Raw genomic sequence first — 19,151 nt, forward strand, 5'->3', positions numbered from 1 at the left:
CTACAGACTCCTGGGGGAGATTTATCAAAATCTGTCCAGAGGAAACATTGCTGAGTTGCCCATAGCAACCAATCAGATTGCTTCTTTTATTTTTCAGAAGCCTTTTCAAAAGTGAAAGGAGCGATAAACAAATTCATTCATATTCATTAATAAATTAAATTCTATAAGTATAGGCATAAGCATTCAGGCCTTATAACATTATTTTTCTTCCCATATCACTGTCTATCACTTAAGACCTAATGACAAATATATGTATTGTTATTCACTTCAATGTATAGGATTGCTGTGAGGATAGTCAGATCCTCACAGATTTCTTTACACATATAGATCCTTTTGCAGACATGCAGTGTCCCTGAGAATAATTAGATCTGGTCATTAATACGCATAGTCCTGATGATTGTTCCTTTATCCTGAACCTGAGGAACAAGAGAATAAAACAAAAGAAAGCGACCAGAAATCATAGATAATAAGGACACAGGATATAGATGTATTCACAGTGTGCACTAGTGTCAGGAGTCACTTACAAGCTGCTGTTATATTGTTCTCCATCCACCCATCTCCAGCCGACTCCATCATGGTGAAGTCCAATCCAATATGAGTCATCTCCCTCCTGTTTACTGTGAATTCCCCGGATAAACTTCTGTAATAAATGAAGAACATTCATTGTATAAAATATATAAATAGTTATGATGATACAGCAGACCGGGCAGGTTTCCTATCCCTATAATATCCTTATACATGGACATAGGCACCATACCTGTTGCTCCTGATCCTTTATGACCAGTAGATCGGCTCCCATCTCCTTACAATGATCCCGGCTCTGATTCCATGTTCTGCCTGTATCTGAGTAGTAATAACACTGCTCTCCATGTAGCCACCAATGATAAGGACACAGACGACAATCTTCAAGTTTTAAAGCTTTTTAGAAATGTAATGATAACAGGACAAGGATTTACATTTCTATAAGGTTTCTTTTTTTACATTTTTTTAATAAGATTTTTTTTAAACGTGTATGGTTTGTTAGATCAAAGGTGACAAGGTGACAATCTACGATGCACAATCTACGTATAAATTCAATTTAGTACAGTTGACCCTGCTGTAATTTTCCCTTAAAGAGGCACTGTCATTGTTAAAAACTTTTCATATATTGCAGGACTCATTATAATATGACAATTCACAATATACACCTGTCCAAAAAAATTTCAATTTTCACCTGAAATTCAAGCTCAAAATAGCCACCACTAGGGGTCGCCTGTCTTTGAGCCAGACAGACTAGTCTAGATTTTACAGCATACTGGATACCGGCCGTAAAGCATACCGGTATCCAGTATAGGAGATTTCTATTGTGTATGCAAAACTACAGATAAAGGATGTGTGGACATGCTGGGAGCTGTAGTTTTACAACAGCTGGAGGCAACACTGCTCTAACACAGTTATTTACAAACATTACAAGCTTCAGTTGTTACTAAACTACAACTCCCAGCATGCTGAAATAGTCAAAGCTTTCTCAGACTCCTGAATGACAAAGAAGTTGATCAGACATTCAGGAGTCTGTGAAAGATGAATGACACACATAGTGACAGCTATGCTGATTAGCATCCAGCTTTACTAGGAGAAGATGAAACAGATAGAACATGTATTCATAAAAATGCTGTACTTTTATCTAAAAAATCCTTGCACTAATTTTATAAAGATCTATTCTTATATTTATACATTTTATCCTGTTAGGAATTCACCATAATGTCTTCTGATTACTGCAGGCAAGCTCCAAGTATCTTCCTCTGTGTAACATGACACAGCATAAAACCAGAGAGGAAAGGGTTACAGAGCAGAGAGTACTGATTGGCTGACTGCCCAGGCTTGCTCCTGTGAGGGAGACAGACTGACACGCCCCCTCCAGCCTGCACAATGAAAAAGTAACTCACCAGCAGATAAATGCTTATATCTCTTGATATATAGGTCCGAGACACATAATAATTATATGCCCATGATCAGGATTGGGTCCTGAGTAACATATCACTTTTTTTTTTCTTTTTTTGCACTATGACAGGTACGCTTTAAATAATTTAAAATATAAATTCATACAACAATGATCAGAGGTCCTTTTTGGTTTTCCCCACTACTACAACAATCAAATTATGGTAAAACATTATTACTCCTAGAACTGTTTTACCAGACGTGTGGGGTATCATCAAGGTGCCTATTCATTTCAGTGGATATATCGCCTCCTGTGTTATCGGAGGTTTCTCCCCATCATTTCTTACAAGCAGGAGATAGGGGAGAGCAGTGTGAAGCTGGATCTCATAGGATATACAGAAGACTTTGCACACATCACTGAGGTTCAGAGACAGATAGTATAAGTTAGGGGAGTTACATATCTACATGTATATATTATATATAGATATGAAACTCCTCTGACTTATACTATCTATCTATCTGTCTATCTATCTACAGCAAAAACAAGATGGTCGCAGCACTCCAAAGGTAGAAAAAATAAAGTGACTTTTATTTCATTAGCAAATACAGTGCAACGTTTCAGCTGCCCATGCAGCCTTTTTCAAGCATGGCAAGTGACTACAATTTGGCGGTTTAAATACACACTTTCAATTAATACAGTGTAAACATCAATTAATACAAAAGTCAAAATATAAAACATCCATATTAGTGATAACATGTAAAGTGCAATTTTTATGGGACATCTGCCAGACGTCCAAGTGGCAGTGTAAAGTGTCACAGTGCAGAAGTGGCGATACATGAAAAAAGATGCATAAAGAGCTTAATCATAAAATATACAACATTAATATCTTAATGAGGGGCAGGGGAAGCGGTACAAGGATTATGCATGCCATTATGGCGTGTCCCTAGTGCGGCTGCGTAGGCTCTCTTGCAAGGAAATGAATGTAATCCAATCAGTGGCCTCGGAGCTCCGGTCAAGTGACGCACAGAGAGCAATAACGTCGCGCATGCGCATCACGCTTCACGGGCACCCGAAGCCATCTTGATGAAGGGCAAGCCCACCCAAGAACAATACAGAGATCAAAATGTATCTAAAATAGGTGTGAATGTGGTCAAAGAGTGACCACAGGGGAGAATAAAGTAAGATGATAAAAGAAATGTAACTAAGAGGAAAGATACAGAAATAAAAATAAATAAAGATAAAAAATAAATGAATGAAAATAAAAAATAAAAAGGAAAAATTATATATAATAAGAAGAATGAAAAATTCTAGAAAATTCTAAAAATTAAAATTGTATACTGTAGTTTTTTATTATTCATAAATATAATTAATAAAAAACTACAGTATACAATTTTTATTTTATTTGAATTTTTCATAGGATAGGTCATTTAACCCTTACTCACTCCCATTTGCCAGGGTCAGAGTTTTTGTTTAACCCCTTAAGGACGCAAGGTTTTCCTTAAGGACGCAAGGTTTTTCAGTTTTTGCACTTTCGTTTTTTCCCTCCTTACCTTTTAAAAATCATAACCCTTTCAATTTTCCACCTAAAAATCCATATTATGGCTTATTTTTTGTGTAACCAATTCTGATTTGCATTGACATTAGTCATTTTACTCAATAATTCACGTCGAAATGGAAAAAAAAAATCATTGTGTGACAAAATCGAAGAAAAAACTCCATTTTGTAACTTTTGGGGGCTTCCGTTTCTACGCAGTGCATATTTCGGTAAAAATTACATCTTATCATTATTCTGTAGGTCCATACGGTTATAAGGATACCCTACGTATATAGGTTTCATTTTGTTGTACTTCTGGAAAAAATCATAACTACATGCAGGAAAATTTATACATTTAAAAATGACCTATTCTGACTCCTATAACTTTTTTATTTTTCCACATACAGGGTGGTATAAGGGCTCATTGTTTGCGCCGTGATCTAAAGTTTTTATCGGTACCATTTTTGTTTTGATCTGACTTTTTGATCACTTTTTATTAATTTTTAATGGTATAAAAAGTGACCAAAATACGCTATTTTGGACTTTGGAATTTTTTTGCGCGTACACCATTGACCGTGCGGTTTAATTAACGATATATTTTTATAAATCGGACATTTACGCACGCGGTGATACCACATATGTTTATTTTTATTTACAATGTTTTATTTTTTTTTATGGGAAAAGGGGGGTGATTCAAACTTTTATTAGGGAAGGGGTTAAATTACCTTTATTAACACTTTTTTTGAACTTTTTTTTTGCAGTGTTATAGGTCCCATAGGGACCTATAACACTGCACACACTGATCTCTTGCACAGATCACTGGCGTGTATTAACACGCCTGTGATCAGTGTTATCGGTGCTTAACTGCTCCTGCCTGGATCTCAGACACGGAGCAGTCATTCGTCAATCAGACACCGAGGAGGCAGGTAAGGGCCCTCCCGGCATCCTGTAAGCTGTTCGGGATGCCGCGATTTCACTGCGTTAGTCCCGGACAGCCCGACTGAGCAGCCAGGATACTTTCACTTTCACTTCAGACACGGAGATCAGCTTTGATCGCCCATCGCGGTGATGCCCTGTATTAGCCGTGGGTCCTTGCCGTTGATAGCCGCCGGGACCAACCCGATATGCCGCGGGGACACCGCGTGACCCCGCGGCATATCACGGGAGCCGCCGGAGGACGTAAATATACATCCTTCGTCGTTAAGGGGTTAAAGTCCCATACAAGTCTATGGGAAATATATTTTACTGCATAACTTCCAAACGGCTGGAGATATTTCGAAAATACTTGGTCACGTTACTTATATGTCCACTTAAAATATAGGATAGTTAATTTAACCCTTAACTACCCCCATTTGTGAGGGTCAGGTTTTTGTTTAAAGTCCCATGCAAATCTATGGGAAATGTATGTTCCCACATAACTTCTGTACGGCTGGAGATATTTCAATACCTGATACACATATTACGGGTCGGGATATGAGGATGGGATATGAGGTAGGGATAGGAGGTCGGGATAGGAGTACAGGATAGGAGGTCGGGATAGGAGGACGGGATAGGAGGTCGGGATAGGAGGACGGGATAGGAGGACGGGAAATGAGGTCAAGATATGAGGACAGGATAGGAGATCGGGATATGAGGATGGGATATGAGGTTGAGATATGGGGACGGGATAGGAGATCAGGATATGAGGTCGAAATGTGATGACAGGATATGAGGACGGGATATGAGTTCGGGAAATGAGGTTGAGATATGAGGACGGGATATGGGGATGGGATATGGGGTTGGGATATGACAACAATATATGAGGATGGGATATGAAGTCAAAAGCTTCCTCCTTTGTTGATTTTCCTCCCCAACAAGGATTAGAAAGGAAAAACCGGGCAACGCCGGGTACTCAGCTAGTACAGTATAAAAAAACAGAAGGTCTAGGACTTGCTGCACTTAGATAAGACACAGCAGAGTAGGTGTAGCTTGATGAGAACTAATAGTGTAAAAAGGGGAGGGAGTCCGGCTAGGCTAGGTCAGAGTAAAAGATATAAGGTCAAAAACTAGAAGAAAGAGAGAGAGAAAAAAGAAAACGAGTCTAAAATAGCATAAAATGATAACATTTATTTGGAAAAATTATGTGAGGTCTGCAGCAGGGCCCTTGTCGCAGACTGGTCACTAGATAAAATGGTTACAATGGTATAAAATGCTAAAAATATAAAATATACACAGTGATATTGCACTTCACTAATTGGACAATGAGACAATGAAAGTGGGGTAATGGGACAGTGCAAACAGTATCTGTTTAGTTATACTGTAAAGTCATATTATAAGAGCCAGGATTAATCCAGATGAAAGTACATAGCAAAAAAGTTGATCCAATAAGGCAAATTTTCGGTAGCTCTGGAGCCTCCCAGATTGGGGCCCACTATAAACGTTTTTAGGTGCAGAGATACAGGCGATGCCCCCTCTACCCCGACGGCACAGGGACTGAATGCAAGAGGGCAATCGCTATACAGTTCAGGCACTTAGTGCCTCTTACCGGCTACAGTGTGCACAGTCAGGTGAGTGCAGCTGTGCTTGCGATCCGGATGCACATCCCTCTGTCCCGGCGGCACGGGAGAAATGTAGGAGGGGTGATATGATCCGGTGCTGGGGGTCGGAGAAGATGGCTGGGAAGCAGCGTGTGACAGCGCTGTGAAGCCTAGCGGTCGTAGCAACGTATGGCAACGCTGTTGGTATCCTCTCTACCCCGACGGCACGGGGAACAGGTGAGAGAGTAGGTGAGGACTGGCAATGCGGTAACGATTGTCTCAGATGATGTGCAGGGTTGTCTTAACACCAGACGTGTTTCGGGGAACTGCATCCCCTTTTTCAATGGTGGAGGTTCAGGAAGACTGTATGGGTCATGGCTGAAAATGTCAGTCTTTTATAACCCATTTTGTGGGCGTCGTCCTTGTGTAATACAAAGGCTGGATGTGGGTTTTGGAAGGGAAGTGTCAGGGTTTACAGTTAGCTTCAATAAAGTTTTTGGACACGTTCAAATAAAAAAAAAAAAAAAAGAATAGAATACAGAGAAAACAGAATTGCATAGAGGAATAAAAGAAAAAGACTTAATAAGAAAAATAGGGATACATATGATACTGTGTGTAATGAGAGTAGTGTTATGTTTCCAATTGGATAGATATTAAAAGGCAGTCTTTTACGTTCTTTAATTTTGGTTGCTATGCATTATGTCCGTGAATTTTGGTTGCTATGCATTATGTTCGTGAATTTTGGTTGCTATGCATTATGTTCGTGAATTTTGGTTGCTATGCATTAGGTTCGTGAATTTTGGTTGCTATGCATTATGTTCGTGAATTTTGGTTGCTATGCATTATGTTCGTGAATTAGAGTAACGGATGTTGTGCTTTGAAAGATAAATTTTAGAGTATTCTGACATGCAAAGGGAAAGGGAGAGAAAAGTACGGATACAGTAAGGATAAATGACAAATTTATTTATGATGCATATTTTTATGAATGTTATTTGAGTGAATAATGAATAAAAATGGTGATGCAAAAATGGTAATGATGCTTTTTATGTGAAAGGTATGGGAAAATGGATCTGAAAATGTTTGCCTGGTCAAAAATGATTTGACAGGATACTCGTATTTCGAATATCCAGTGATAAAAAGTGATGTCATATGTTTGAGCACTGTGTGTGCAGATTAAGAGACTAGCCAATAAGGCTAATATTTAATATATAATAATAATAAAAAGGGGGGGGGGGATTCAAATGTTAGGAACAAACCAGAGGTGATAAAAAACTGGTATAAAACAGGTTGGGAGATGGTGATAAAAATATAAAAATATAGAGAATTTATTTAGAGCGTATATGAATATTGCTATATGTAAAATGGGGGTATGAATATGATACAGTGAAGGATAAAATAGATGTGGGTATAAATATGATGTGGTGAAGGAAAGGGACGGGGTGTGATCGAATAGAGCCGATAGAATAGATTAAGTAGATTTATATGTTCATATGGTGTTTATTTACAATAAAATGCATATATAATAGTGTCATAATTTATACCTATAAAAATTCACACCCTACTTATAATTAAATAAAAATAAAGAATTTTCATATATGGGGGGAGGGGGAGGGAAAGGACTGGGAAATGAATAGTTAGGGGGGGTATGTTTATAAAAAGCCGAATAATTCTAGTTCTGCATTCAAGCCTTTGGATTCGAGGCTGCCAAACTCATAAATTTTTCGTGCCTCGGCTTTTGACATTTGTATAATAAAATTGCCACCTCTCCAATTTCTTTTTACTGTCTGAATAGCAGCAAAAGTGAACTCTAATGGGTCTGAATTGTGGTATTTGAGGAAATGGGCCGATAGCGGGTGTTTGTCGCTGCTTTTTTTAATGTTATATATATGTTCGGCTATACGTGTTTTAAGGGAACGTTTGGTCCTGCCGATGTACTGTTTTTGGCAACTGCATGTAATGATGTAGATAACACCCTTGGAATTGCATGTTAGGAATTGTTTAATGGACCACTGAAAGTTATTTGAGGTAGAGGTTACTTTTTCTGTTTTTGTTGTTTTTGCAACCTGAACAGGTGCCACATCTATGAAAACCGCCGGTGGTCAACCATGTGCCTGGTTTCCTTTCTTTGGTGTTACGTACAGTGGGAGCCACTTGTATGCTCAAATTGGGCGCGCTTGTAAAGACGATGGGAGGTGTGCTGGGGAGAAGAGGGCCTATTATTTTGTCTTGTAGAAGGAGGTGCCAATTTTCGAGCAAATTTGTTTAAGTTTTGTATACTCTTCATTAAAAGGGAAAATTAGACGTGTTTTATTATTATCAGCGTAGGATGGTCGAGTTTGTTCCTCAAAAAATTCTTGCCTGTTTAATTTTTCGACTTTTTCTTTTGACATTCTAAGTGTTTTAGTGGGATAGTTTTTAGCCGCAAATTTTTTGGTGAGATCGGCTGCTTCTAACGGATATTGGGTCTCGTCAGTGCAATTTCTTTTTAGCCTTCTTTATTGGCCAATGGGGATATTGAGTAACCATCTTGGTAAGTGGCAACTTGAAAAGAGGATAAAACTGTTACGTGCTGTTGGTTTGGTGAAGGTGCTGCAAACTAATTTCGTGGGGGTGGATGTGATTAAAAGATCTAAAAATTCAAAATGTGTGTTGCTAATATGTGGAGTAAAATTCAGGTTCCAGGTGTTGATATTTAAGTTTTCAAAAAAAGAATTAGGTTCTTCCATGGGTCCGTTCCAGATTAAAAAAATGTTGTCTATGTAACGGCGCCAGAGTACCAGACCCGCACCGAGCCTTGGGGTAATATTGCTGTGCTCCCAGTGGGACATGACTAAATTAGCATAGCTCGGTGTGAATCTGGTACCCATGGCAGTGCCGTTAACCTGTAGGTAAAAATCCCCCTCAAAATAAAAATAATTGTGAGTTAAAATGTATTCAATGGATTTTACAATACAAGAAGTTTGCTCGGGTAAAATATTGGCTTCAAGTAGGTGATATTCTACTGCAGACAGTCCCAGGTTATGCTCAATAACCGTATAGAGGGAGCTGACATCTAGGGTGGCTAAAATATATTTTGGATCCCAAGGGAACTGTTCTATTATCTGTACAATCTGTGTCGTATCTTTTAAGTAGTATGGGGTGGATTGTACATGGGGTTGCAGAAATGTATCAATATATTGAGACAGATTCGATGTTAGGGAGCCTATACCCGATATAATGGGTCGAACGGGGGGTGTGTGGGGTTCTTGTGGATCTTGGGGATACAGTAGAATACCGGTAGTCGTTCTTGTGTACCGAGGATGAACCTAGTCTTTTTTTCTGTTAAGATCATTTTTTCTTGGGCATGGTTGCACATAGTTTTAAGTTCTTTAGAAAAGAGGGGTAGTGGATCGCTATTGAGTTTTTTGTATGTATTGGAGTCTGATAGTTGCTTCAGACACTCTGAATTATAATCTGATGTGTTTAATAGGACTAGACCACCCCCTTTATTGGCTGGTCTGATGGTGATCTGTGCATTTTTTTGGAGCTCAGTAATGGCCATTCTTTCTTTATATGTCAAATTTGGTTTATTGATCTGTCTAGTTGGCAGTTGGGATAACTCTCTACTGCATGTTTAAAAGCAGTTAGAGCTGGACCTGCTTCTTGTCTCGGATAAAATTTAGATTTGAGGGAGCAATCTGTGTGTATAAAAGGGTCTGATCCAGATTTTTTGGGGGGAGGGGATGTTTCAAAAAATACTTTTTGAGGCATAATTGTTTGATATATTTTTCAATCCCAATATAAGCATTGAACTTATCTAGTGGATGTGTCAGGGCAAATGTAAGGCCTTTATTAAGTAAATAAGTTTGGGCTGGAGTAAGGATGTGTTCGCTTAAATTGATTAATTGTATAAGGATACGTGATTGCTCCTTCAATGAGTCGTGCCATTTCTTATCAAAAACCGGACTTGAGAGGTCAGATGCCGGTGCTTTATGTAATGTTAACCCTTTAGGTATCATGTCCAAGGTTAGGAGATGTTGCAAACAAGCCATTGAAAATTTCCAATTTAAGGATGATATTGCAAACCCCACTAAACCTGCCAAAGTATACCAACAATCGGACACAGATATGTCCAATACTTTCAGGCAACTTGAAAATATTTATTTTAAAAGGCTTAAGCAACAGTGGGAAATCAAAAGTCTGCAACATCTCCTAACCTTGGACATGATACCTAAAGGGTTAACATTACATAAAGCACCGGCATCTGACCTCTCAGGTCCGGTTTTTGATAAGAAATGGCACGACTCATTGAAGGAGCAATCACATATCCTTATACAATTAATCATAGAGAAGGCAACAAATGTTAGAAGAATTTGATAATACACTGGTGTCTATCAAAGATCAACTTTCTAAATATGAGCAAAAAGAACTCTATCTAAAATATCAAAACAATATATGCTTTAAACTAGATAAATTAGAAAAAGATATTATCCAGCGTAAATCTAAAGAATTACTATGGCTCTCTACCAATCCCAAACCCAATCCGGATATATCAGTTAAACAACCATTTTATAACATTCCTACACAGAACAAATATGCACCACTCACTGAACCCAATTCTCCTTTTTTAGACAAACCTCCGTATTCACACCATTCACCTTGGAAGTCCACAAGATCCAACCATACATATCATCCACGCGCACACCATTCACCTTGGAGAACCTCCAAACCCAATCCAACCTACCAAAACTACCCCCAACATTCACCTCAGTGGCACAACAGACCCAATCACGCTCACCATCAATCTTGGAGAAACAATCACACAATGGACTTTTACAAAAAGAGACGTCCACATATACCTCACATGCAACCCACACAAAGACCCCCTCCACTATTATCTTACACACAACCCACGCCAAGACCCTCTCCACTATTACCCACACCACATCCGATTCCCAATTCCACACATCAGAATCAAGCACCCCCAACCCCAGTCAAGAAGCACATCACCACAGCAGATATACACCAGATACCATCGTCAACCCTTCTCAACACCCCAACACCCAATCTTGCACCCACCCCCAGAAAAAGAGGGTTAGACGAAAAAACAGAATCAAATACACAGACACAACCCCCGTCCAAAATAGGGAAACTACAATAGAACCCAGTGCCATCATCAATTTAAGCGAACACATCCTTACTCCAGCCCAAACTTCTTTACTTAATAAAGGCCTTAAATTTGCCCTGACACATCCACTAGATAAGTTCAATGCTTATATTGGGATTGAAAAATATATCAGACAATTATGCCTCAAAAAGTATTTTTTGAAACATCCCCTCCCCCCCAAAAAATCAGGATCAGACCCTTTTATACACAGATTGCTCCCTCAAATCGAAATTTTATCCGAGACAAGAAGCAGGTCCAGCTCTAACTGCTTTTAAATATGCAGTAGAGAGTTATCCCAACTGCCAACTAGACAGATCAATAAACCAAATTTGACATATAAAGAAAGAATGGCCATTACTGAGCTCCAAAAAAATGCACAGATCACCATCAGACCAGCCGATAAAGGGGGTGGTCTAGTCCTATTAAACACATCAGATTATAATTCAGAGTGTCTGAAGCAACTATCAGACTCCAATACATACAAAAAACTCAATAGCGATCCACTACCCCTCTTTTCTAAAGAACTTAAAACTATGTGCAACCGTGCCCAAGAAAAAATGATCTTAACAGAAAAAAAGACTAGGTTCATCCTCGGTACACAAGAACGACTACCGGTATTCTACTGTATCCCCAAGATCCACAAGAACCCCACACACCCCCCGGCCGACCCATTATATCGGGTATAGGCTCCCTAACATCAAATCTGTCTCAATATATTGATACATTTCTGCAACCCCATGTACAATCCACCCCATACTACTTAAAAGATACGACACAGATTGTACAGATAACAGAACAGTTCCCTTGATGTCAGCTCCCTCTATATGGTTATTGAGCATAACCTGGGACTGTCTGCAGTAGAATATCACCTACTTGAAGCCAATATTTTACGCGAGCAAACATCTTGTATTCTAAAATCCATTGAATACATTTTAACTCACAATTATTTTTATTTTGAGGGGGATTTTTACCTACAGGTTAACGGCACTGCCATGGGTACCAGATTCGCACCGAGCTATGCTAATTTATTCATGTCCCACTGGGAGCACAGCAATATTACCCCAAGGCTCGGTGCGGGTCTGGTACTCTGGCGCCGTTACATAGACAACATTTTTTTAATCTGGAACGGACCCATGGAAGAACTTAATTCTTTTTTTGAAAACTTAAATATCAACACCTGGAACCTGAATTTTACTCCACATATTAGCAACACACATTTTGAATTTTTAGATCTTTTAATCACATCCACCCCCACAAAATTAGTTTGCAGCACCTTCACCAAACCAACAGCACGTAACAGTTTTATCCTCTTTTCAAGTTGCCACTTACCAAGATGGTTACTCAATATCCCCATTGGCCAATAAAGAAGGCTAAAAAGAAATTGCACTGACGAGACCCAATATCCGTTAGAAGCAGCCGATCTCACCAAAAAATTTGCGGCTAAAAACTATCCCACTAAAACACTTAGAATGTCAAAAGAAAAAGTCGAAAAATTAAACAGGCAAGAATTTTTTGAGGAACAAACTCGACCATCCAACGCTGATAATAATAAAACATGTCTAATTTTCCCTTTTAACCCCTTAAGGACCAATACAAATAAACCTGTACGCCCCTGAAAGACCAGGCCGGTTTTTTCAAATTGGGGATGTCTGTCTTTATTAGAGAATAACTCTGGTAACGTTTTGCCAATCACGATAATTCTGACATTGTTTTTTTGTCACAAGTTGTCCTTCATGTACATAGTAAAAGTAAGCCAATATCATTTGTAGTTTTTTTTTGCAATGCAAAAAATCATGAAATTTTTAAAAAAAAATTAAGATTTTTGCTATTTTAACACTAATAGGTTGCATATATTTATACTTAATGACCAAATAGTTTATGAAACTTATACTTTCAGATGTCTACTTTATTTTGACATCATTTTTTGTTTTTAATTAACATTTTAAATTAGTTAGAAACCTAACAATTTAACTTGACATTTTGAAAATTTACAAAATTTGAAAAGTACATATTTTTTTTTGTGTGCTATGCAAGGTTTGCAGAAATTAAAAGGTAGTAGAACATAGGAACACCCCCCCCAAATGACCCCATTTTAAAAACTAGACCCCTCAAGGTATTCGCTAGGGTGTACAGTGAGTATTTTAACACCATAGTTTTTTGGCAGGTATTATTACAAAGTCAGTGTTAAAAATTCGAAATTTGCAATTTTTCACAAATAACAACCTACAAGTGTGGAGAACCACACAGCAAAATTGTGAATATACCCCAGTTAAAAATAACTTGTAACAAATTTAATCGTGTATAAAAATAATTTTATTATAATATATCTGTTTAAAAAAATACATGTATATATATATATATATATATATATATATATATATATATATATATATATATGTAGAAAACACAGAATCAATTCATAAAAAGGAGATATCAGAATAAAAATACATATATATGTAAAAAATAATAAAATGTAAGGTGGATACTGGGGTGAGAAAGCCTGTATGCCAATAGAAAAATTGAAGGATAAAAAATAATAAATATAAATATAAAAAGTGCTTAGAGAGTCACAGTGCTGATAGTAAGCTGCAATTCATACATATAAATAAGTTAATATACACGGGGTTTTGCATGCACAAGATAAGGGAAGAGGGAAGGGGCGGGACATTGTGCAGGGTATACACAAGGAAAATGTGCAATACGTGTGGAGATCTAAATATCGCACAGTGGCCAGTGAAAACAGAAAAAATGTGATATAAAATAAATATATATGTGTGAAACTTAATGACCAAAACGAGAACAAATCAAGCACAGCACTCAAGTGAGTTAAAAAAGGCAATATATATATATATATATATATATATATATATATATATATATATATATATATCGTGCAAGTGAATGGGCAAGGACATAAACATGCACCCCACAGTGAAAGAGGATATGTATATATGTGTACTGCCTGGATCACACAATATGGTGCTAATAATAGACAGTGACAAATACCAGGCAGGTAGCAGCAATAGTATAGACAGCAAGAATTGAATAGCAGCAAAGATAAATAGTGACTAGCAGCAAAAAAATAATATCCATAAAGGGAACGTTTTAGGCTGGCACAGGATTCACCCCAGTCCACCTCCACAACTCCGACGCGTTTCGCCGGAAGCGGCTTTGTCAAGGAGTGAGGTGGACTGGGATAGCCTCGCTATAAATAGTATATGTGTGCCAATGGGGAGTGAGAGACACACCTGGTGCGGGGTGCTGGGTGATGTGGACCGGAAACTGCGTCAAGTCACGTGAGCGGGTCAGCTCATGTGAATATGGCCGGGATCTCGCGAGAGGAGGGCTGTATAAGCCGTCCTCACCAGATGTGCGCAACCGCGCATATATGCCGGCTCAGCTCCCATACAGGGAGCCGGGATCGCGCGAGAATGGCGCTATCAACACAGGCCACACAAACATGGCCGTGTGAGACAATATTGCGCATGTGCGCCGGTCCCGGTCACTAGAGGAAAAAGTGACTGTGGCCACACTAAAATGGCTGAATGCCGACAATAAAAAATGTAATATGATGGGGATGAAGTGACAATGATGAAAGTAGATGGTGAGGTCTAAACTAAATCGATCATGGGGAATAATTGTAATAGAAAAAAGGTGTGGGGTGTGTGTGTGTAAAGGGATGGTGTGCAAATAATAAAAGGACGGGCAGAGGAGAGGGAAAGGAGAAAATAGGAAAGGGGGAAAAGAAAAGTGTGAATGAAAAATATAATAAACCTAGTATGTGAATAGAAAAGAGAGTTTAATGCAAGAGAGGTGAGTGATTAAAAGTGAGAAAATGAATAGTTAAGGTCTGAAATTGTAACAATATAGGGGACAGATAACACATCGGTGTTAATATTAACAAGTAAGAAGATGTGAAAAAATAATAAAAATAAAAATAAATAAAAACAAAAAGGTGTGATTTGTGAAATCATAAATCTTAGTGTTGGGAGTAATAGAACAGTGTTCAGATATTGATAATTGTAAATGACATATAAGTTATAAAAGAATAATTACACATTCATAATAAGGTGGGGGGCCCCCCATATAACTTTAAACATAGTTTAAAAAATGTTTTGTTTTCAATAACAACAAATCACTGATGTATGAACATATATATATGAACCATCCACAAATGTACAATTAGACAGCCAATACATTAAGACTATGTAAAGGGGTACAAAGAAATAGGGAACATTGAAGAAAAAAAGAAAGGGAAAGAAGAAAGAGATTCTTCCGTCGTTTCGATGAGATGCGGGGCAGGAAGTATTGTAGACCCTACGTAATTGATAAATAAATTGGATAAAAAAGAAGATATTAACAAACAATATAAAATTTAAAAAAGCGAAGCACAGTTAGAACCAGCGAGGACAAACATAGATAAAAAGAAATACAAAGAAATACATAAAATACACTTAACATGAACAAAAACCACATATGAAATGGATAAAAAAGTAATGATAATAATGAGAATCTCAACATATGGGAAAAAGATATCCAGACTATGAAAACTAAAAAATACCAACGAGACTCAATGGACGCCCAAACCAACAGGGTCTATAAATGGTGACAGAACCAAACAAGACCCCTTGCTAGATCACTTTCGGTGTCCTCAGTGGCATCTGTGGGGGCAGAATCAACAACATCATCTTCCTATGGGCAGCAATTCTCGGGAAGAAAGAGAAAAATGGAATACAGTCATGTTTCCCGAGATAGACCTCTTTGTCAAATTAGTCTCTCAGGAGTTTAATTTGATCCCAGAGACGATACAAAATGATAATTTGACATATCATCAACGTCAAGCATTACGTGAGATCCAATCCTTAAAAAATGTCATCATCAAGCCATCCGACAAATGTGGCAATGTAGTGTTATGGCCCCTACAAATGTATGAGAAGGAAATGCTACGCCAACTAAGACAAGGCGACTGCTATAAGAAACTTTTAACCCCACCCTAGCATTTTTATCTGAATTAAATATTATTTTAAATCAAGCAGTCGACCAAGATATTTTATCAGTCAAACAGATGGAGGCCCTTTTACCAAAAAACCCCACGGTATCCTCCATCTATCTACTCCCCAAAATACACAAGAGTGCTACCTGTCCGCCGGGTAGACCGATTGTGTCTGGTTGTGGAAACTTATTTGAACCGTTATGCCGCCTCATTGATTACCATCTAACCTCTATTGTAGAGACCTTGCCATCTTTCTTAAAAGACACCAATGATGTACTAAGAAAATTAGACAACCTACAACTCGAACCCGATATGGTCATAGCCACCTGCGACGTGGAGTCACTTTACACTTCTATTTGACACAGTGATGGAATACGAGCGGTAAGATTTTTCTTGTCCTCTAGTGCCCTGGATCCCGATTTATGTAATTTTTTAATAGTGGCCCTCAAATACATTTTGACCCACAACTTTTTCATGTTTAGGGAGTCTCTCTTCCTGCAGCTCCAGGGCACGGCAATGGGGGCGTCCTGTGCGCCCTCATATGCCAACCTGTTCCTGGGGCTGTGGGAGAGAGACATCTTTATCTCGGATCCGATTTTAGGTATAGAGAACATACAATATTGGTGGCGTTATATCGATGATATTCTGATAGTGTGGCAGGGACCGGTCACTGAATTACAAAATCTAATCACTAGGCTCAACCAAAATTATTTAAATATTAAATTAACTACCAACATAAGCACTACATCCACTGAATTTCTTGACGTGAAGATCATAAGGGATGATAACGGTTTCCTTTCCACAGACCTTTTTCGAAAAAGCACCTCCGCCAACACCATACTCCACGCAAAATCCGGACACCCACGACATTTAGTGAATAATATTCCGTCTGGACAATACCTTCGTGCACGACGCATTTGCTCCAAAACCTCAGACTTCGAGAAACAAGCTCAAGATCTTCAGGTACGATTCAAAGAAAGAGGCTACAATGATAATTGTTTGACTAAAGCATATCATAGAGCCAAAAAGAGTGATCGTAATACTCTCTTACAGGTTAAAAGATCAACTAATAAACAGGATTCCAATACCGTCAGATTCATCACAACATACCATTCACGGACCCAAGATATGAACACAGCAATTGCAAAATATTGGCCCCTACTTACGACAGACCAGGTACTTCTTGGATGCCTTCCCAAAAACTCTTCCGTTACCTTTAGAAGGTCCAAAAATATTAAAGATTCTTTGGTTCATAGTTACCATCAGGGACCTAATAAATCTCATCTTTTTGGATCAAAGGGACCCAAATGGAGTAGTTCTAAAAGCGGGCAGTGTGTTGCATGCGCAAACATAGAAAAGAATACTACCTTTGAAAATGCCAGTGGTACGAAATCTTATAAAATTACCCATCACATTAACTGTGCAACCAAGGGTGTAGTGTACTATGCTAAGTGCCCATGCAACAAAATATATGTCGGCATGACAACACGTGAACTCCGCAGACGCGCGAGGGAACATGTTTTAGACATAAAAGGAGGGAAGGATGGACCAGATCCATTTTCAGAAGTCTTTGGCAAGACACTTTAAGAAGTACCACGGTAGTGATTCATCTCTTCTACAGGTTCGGGGTATCGACCGGGTCTATGTTGGCCCACGTGGCGGTAATTGGAAAACTCTTCTTGCTCAAAAGGAATGTAAATGGATCGAAATTTTGGGAACAAAAACTCCTGCTGGATTGAACGAGATCAACAGCTTTGCCTCCTATTTGTGAGTATAATTTGTTTTCTCTATTTTTATTATTTTCAGTTGTATCATTATTGTTGTCATTATCACCATTATACTATCATTATTATCCTCATTATTAATATTATTATCTCGGTTACCTACTTTATCTAGTCATCTGTCCATTATCTATCCACTATTACTATTCCCAACTTGTGTTAAATTTCAAACTCTCCCACACTCGTGATTCTACATTTTTGTCCTTCCTCCACTATTTTCTTTCTTCCCTCCTTTCCCGCCCCTCCCCCTTCCCCTTCCCCCCCTTTTCCCCCCTCCTTCCTCCCACCCCCGTTTTTTTCCCCTCCCTTCTCCCCCCTTTTCTCCTCCCTCCCCCACACCCCTTCTACACACTTCACCCATTCCACCACCCCCATCCACCATCCCCCTTCCCCTTAACCCACTTCACCCCCCCTCCCTCCGTTTCCTTCCCCTTCCCTTTCCTCCCCCTTCCCCCCTTTTTTCTCCCGTCCCCCGCCCCCCAACTCTCCCTACACTCTTCACCCTTTCCACCCACCATCCACCATCACCACACCCTCATCTCCCCTTTGTTTCCCCCTTTTTTCCTCCTCATGGTCCTCTCTCACATACACCACATTTTTTGCACTTGCCCATCATTATTATCATTACTTTTTTATCCATTTCATATGTGGTTTTTGTTCATGTTAAGTGTATTTTATGTATTTCTTTGTATTTCTTTTTATCTATGTTTGTCCTCGCTGGTTTTAACTGTGCTTCGCTTTTTTAAATTTTATATTGTTTGTTAATATCTTCTTTTTATCCAATTTATTTATCAATTACGTAGGGTCTACAATACTTCCTGCCCCGCATCTCATCAAAACGACGGAAGAATCTCTTTCTTCTTTCCCTTTATTTTTTTCTTCAATGTTCCCTATTTCCTTGTACCACTTTACATAGTCTTAATGTATTGGCTGTCTAATTGTACATTTGTGGATGGTTCATATATATATATGTTCATACATCAGTGATTTGTAGTTATTGAAAACAAAAATTTTTTTTAACTATGTTTAAAGTTATATGGGGGGCCCCCCACCTTATTATGAATGTGTAATTATTCTTTTATAACTTATATGTCATTTACAATTATCAATATCTGAACACTGTTCTATTACTCCCAACACTAAGATTTATGATTTCACCAATCACACCTTTTTTGTTTTTATTTATTTTTATAATTTTTTCACATCTTCTTACTTGTTAATATTAACACCGATTTGTTATCTGTCCCCTATATTGTTATAATT

At 38.4% G+C, this 19,151-nt stretch overlaps 1 protein-coding gene across 1 annotated transcript in view; it reads right to left on the bottom strand.

Annotated features, from left to right (window-relative positions):
* Positions 1 to 295: 295 nt before the first annotated feature.
* LOC130283110 (killer cell lectin-like receptor subfamily B member 1C) overlaps positions 296 to 19,151 on the bottom strand; it is a 60,329-nt gene continuing 41,473 nt past the window's right edge. Inside the window, exons 4-6 of the mRNA XM_056532296.1 lie at positions 758 to 918; positions 525 to 640; positions 296 to 416 (exon numbers count right to left, since the gene is read on the bottom strand). Coding sequence (XP_056388271.1) covers positions 296 to 416; positions 525 to 640; positions 758 to 918 — 398 coding nt within the window. The remainder of the gene's footprint in view (positions 417 to 524; positions 641 to 757; positions 919 to 19,151) is intronic.

The sequence above is a fragment of the Hyla sarda genome, chromosome 7 (assembly GCF_029499605.1).
Source record: "Hyla sarda isolate aHylSar1 chromosome 7, aHylSar1.hap1, whole genome shotgun sequence".
NCBI lineage: Eukaryota > Metazoa > Chordata > Amphibia > Anura > Hylidae > Hyla > Hyla sarda.